Source organism: Anabas testudineus, chromosome 12 (genome assembly GCF_900324465.2).
Source record: "Anabas testudineus chromosome 12, fAnaTes1.2, whole genome shotgun sequence".
In the NCBI taxonomy this organism is placed as follows: domain Eukaryota; kingdom Metazoa; phylum Chordata; class Actinopteri; order Anabantiformes; family Anabantidae; genus Anabas; species Anabas testudineus.
Genome location: NC_046621.1, coordinates 2,026,343 through 2,030,449, shown reverse-complemented (window position 1 = coordinate 2,030,449; position 4,107 = coordinate 2,026,343). Strand labels below are relative to the sequence as shown.

General features: G+C 41.4%; 1 protein-coding gene across 1 annotated transcript; it reads left to right on the top strand.

Moving 5' to 3' along the window:
* Positions 1-376: 376 nt before the first annotated feature.
* Positions 377-1,145, top strand: pnx (posterior neuron-specific homeobox). The gene is given in 3 exon segments (XM_026354422.1): positions 377-497; positions 611-951; positions 954-1,145. Coding segments are annotated over 3 exon segments (654 nt in total).
* The last annotated feature ends 2,962 nt before the right edge of the window (positions 1,146-4,107 follow it).

Here is a 4,107-nt window from a genome sequence, read left to right as displayed (position 1 = left end):
TTCACGTGTCCTACCAGCGTAAAATCTCACATTTGCAAATAATGACAAGTCAAGCCACAATAAGAAACACGGGGGGAAAGAAAGGGGGCACATTTTAACCAGATGCCCTGCAATAAATAACTGGCTCAGTGTCCCCCCAGCTGAGGCGCACATAGTGTCTGCACAGGGGTCCCACTGGGCCGGAGCGTGTCTGCGCGTCTGCGCAGGAAAGGAAGAGGCTGCAATTGTTCCTGCAAGATGCATCGCTTCATTTGGGTAACTTTTTGAATGACATGTAAATTTGCAGTCGTGTGCAGAGGCTGTATAAATAAACCCCAGAGGAGCCTCAGCCGGCCACACTGCTGCCTGCTTCTCTGTCGCTGTGCAACAAGCTGAAATGCAGCCAAACGCAGCCAAATTACCTCTTATCCACAGAACCCCGTTCTCTGTGGAGGATATTCTGGACCCCACAAAATTCACAAGGAAGATAATCAGTGCTGAAGATGCAGTGGCTACAGGTGAGACTACAACTCTTAGAGGCCTAAAAACCGTTTGTGCATTAATTCTGATGGAGACAGGGGGCGTTTCATGACTTTACTAATGGATTTATATATTCATGTGTCTTCTGTAGGGGCTTCTACTCCCAGAGATGAACCCAGAGACCGGCAGCATGCTCCGGCAAGTGAAAGCTTCAGCCCGGAGGAGGCGCCCGAGTGCCCAGAGAAGCTTCAGAGGTCGAAGGCAAAAAGCCGACGGGTGCGCACCGCCTTCACCCTGGAGCAGCTGCAGGTCCTGGAGCACAGCTTCCAGAGGTGCCACTACCTGTCCGTGCTGGAGCGGCACACCATCGCCTCGTCTCTCCGCCTCTCCGAAACCCAGGTCAAGATCTGGTTCCAGAACAGACGGACCAAGTGGAAGAAGGAGCGTGTGCAGGGCGCGGAGGCAGAAGATGAGCACGGCTTCACGGCATCCTTCTCCACACATCCTGCTGTGTGCTCTTCTCTGACCTACAGTCCACTGTACTGCCAGCAGCGCACCCCGCTCCAGCTGTTTGCACCGCTGCCTCTGGTGCCTCATCACCATTACTACACATGACGCACGGACCAAGATACAGCACTGCCACCAAAATGCAGGAGAGCTGCATGTGCCAAACAGGACTGAGTTGAGAAAATGAAAATGGATAGATAAGAAATGCTAAATATTTTCTAATGTAATTAACTATAACTTATTTTGATAAACATTTTTATTAAAGTTTTTCTCTCTAGTCTCTTATTTTGCTTATTTTGACTTAAAGTGTATTTAATATGCAAAGAAAGCAGATGTGATGCAAATGTAAGGCTCCTTTCAGCTTCCTGATGAGTTAGAAACTCAAAAATGAAGATTAAATACAGACTCTGGCCACAGTACAGTGCAGAAGAGTAAAAGTACATGGACTAGGATGAGTTCTGCAAGTATTTGACCACAAACGGGACAAATAAGAATTGTGACCTGCAGATGGTGCTGGAGGAAAAATCAGCAAAGTTATTTTGTCACCGCAGTTCATCCAACAGTTGTTGGAGTGTACAGGGAAACGTAGCATGATTCACAGTTTAGGAATATTTCATGAAGAATGCAGTAGTTCTGTTTCCACGTGGACCAAAGTGTTCATCCACAGTCCGAGCGTCAACAAAGCTGGGACCAGGTTTCAGCTGAGATATTTCAGTCTGAGCCAACAAACACTCTAAAGATCGACACGTATGATGTAAAATAACGTTTGTGATGCAGATGATGCTTGTTTTCAGTTGAAAAAGCCACAAAGTTTCATCTTCTAATGGACTCTGGTGAATTTAACTAGTGTCAGATTAAGGTTGAACTCCACCCAACACTCTATATATCGTGTATTTATTTCACACACATAGAAAAGAATAAGTCTGCTTTAATTTTTGCTTCAAATCCTTTTTACACACACACCCAACACACCCCTGGGCACATCTGTTTTTAATTTAATTTAGCTCATACTCTTCTCCTCAGATGTCAGGGGGCTTCTGGACTCTCTGGCATGTTCATCCTTTATGGAGAATGAAACAAATCAGAAACGTATTGAGTTGTTATAAATCAACAAGCGAAAGAAGCCGCAGTGGACCTAAAATTAAAAAGCACAAACACAAGTTGAAAAAAGAAATAAATAAGACATTAATTCTGCAGTTAGATTTTGTTATCTAATAAATAAACCATCAAACGTCCAGAATACAATTATATAAGATGAGATATTATCCTATGATCAGCTGTTCCTGCTCAGACTGAAACTGATCAGAAACCACTTCCATCAATGAACTATTGGAAACAGATGGAGGCAAAAGAAAACAAAGCAGCCACACAGAGATTTCTGATTAAGTCGAAGCCAAAACTGTGAGCATGAGCGAGGAAATGAGTCAGTATAGAACAGGAATAAATTCCATGGTGTAGGATAAAACTGGACTGATCTGGCTGAGTGTCAGAAAGCAAATGGGTTTCAGTCCTTTTCTGCAGGAAGTACCTCTTTAAGATCCGACTCAGTGAGCTCAGACTGGACTAAACGTGTGAACTGACCGACACTGAAGTCACTGTTTTATTTGACAGCTCCAAATCTGTGCTGGTCTGTTCATCAATAATATATTTATAGATATATAGTGCTCCATCATTGATGAAGTCTTTTGTGTGACAGCTGAAACATCTCCTGATGAACATGATCTTTATGACTGAGAGACTTTCCAATATCAGTCCAGAGCAGATGCATGGGCACAGAAATTGGTGCAGATGCTCTCGATCCTCTGACTTTGAGTGAAATCGGACAGATTGCCATGAGTCTGAAACAAATATTAATGTGTCCTGAGGATTGTGTCGTTTTCAGGTCAATGTTTTTTAGTTTGTTCAATACTTTGGTTCATACATGGATGTATTATGACAGTTCTCTTTATTACACCTATGCTGCCAAATACATACAACAAGCTGTTAGCATGTGCAGACCTTCAGTCCTGTTGTATGTATTCTGTAGCAGCGCTTTAAATGTTGCTGCACTCGTCTTGCTTTGCTTTTATATTCGATATCTATGTAAAATATTCTTATGATTTTACTAAACTTAACTTAATCTGCTGAAGATGATGAGCAGGCAGAAAAGTATGTCCATTTGTTCGTAACATGACTGTTCACATCTGTGAGCAGTTTTTCAGACTGAGGTAATGCACCGAACTGTGGACAAGACTCAAAACGCGTTATGTAATATCTTCATCGGGGTGCAGTATTACTTCATTATATCATCAACAGGGTTAAATCTACACCTTTTAAACTTGTCTCACATGTTTTAGATCCTTTCATTGTGTTACGTTCATCTGTAGAGTGACGGAGTCAGAATTTAAATCCTCCACACTGAACATGAGACCAGTTGGAGCATCACAACCCCTTAATGTGTTTTTACCATTTAGACCAACTCAATGCGAAACTTTATCAGCATGATGCTACAGTTGGTCTTTAAAGCTGCACTCTCACTTCGTTTTTTTCTGTTTATCACTGATCGAGTCAAAACAACAAATTGTCAGGACACTTTCAATGAAAGTCAACCTGAAACTCGTCCAGCCTTCGTAGACTGAAAAGACGTTGTTGACTTGTCTTGCACAGCTTGTTTGTAGCATATTTGACAGTTTATTGTTAATTATGGTGCCCAGTTATATTAGCAATGAATTAAATAATGTATGTGATGTAAACGTACGTTTGATGTATGAAACGAGCAGCTGATTTACTTCTGTTAGCTGAATATCAGTAACTTTTCTTTAGCTGTTTACATATTCAAAGAAAATACTTAATACTAGTTTGATTGGACAGGGAAATAGCAACATTCATCTCTTTATTGTACCCACTTCATCATTTTTCTTTGTTTCTTATTTTCTGTAATTTTTTTAAATTATGTGTTTAGCAGGACGTCAGATTTAAAAGAAGTTTGCATTTTTATTATTTATTATTATTTTTTCATCATTTATCTCCTGACTAATGTTCACACAGTCTGTGAAAAACTAAAGTAAGAAGTCTTTCTTTAATTTCCTCCCTTTCTTTCCTCCCTCCCTGTAGGAATGTCACATGTGGCGGTCGCTCCTCCCCTCTGCTCAGAGATGGGTG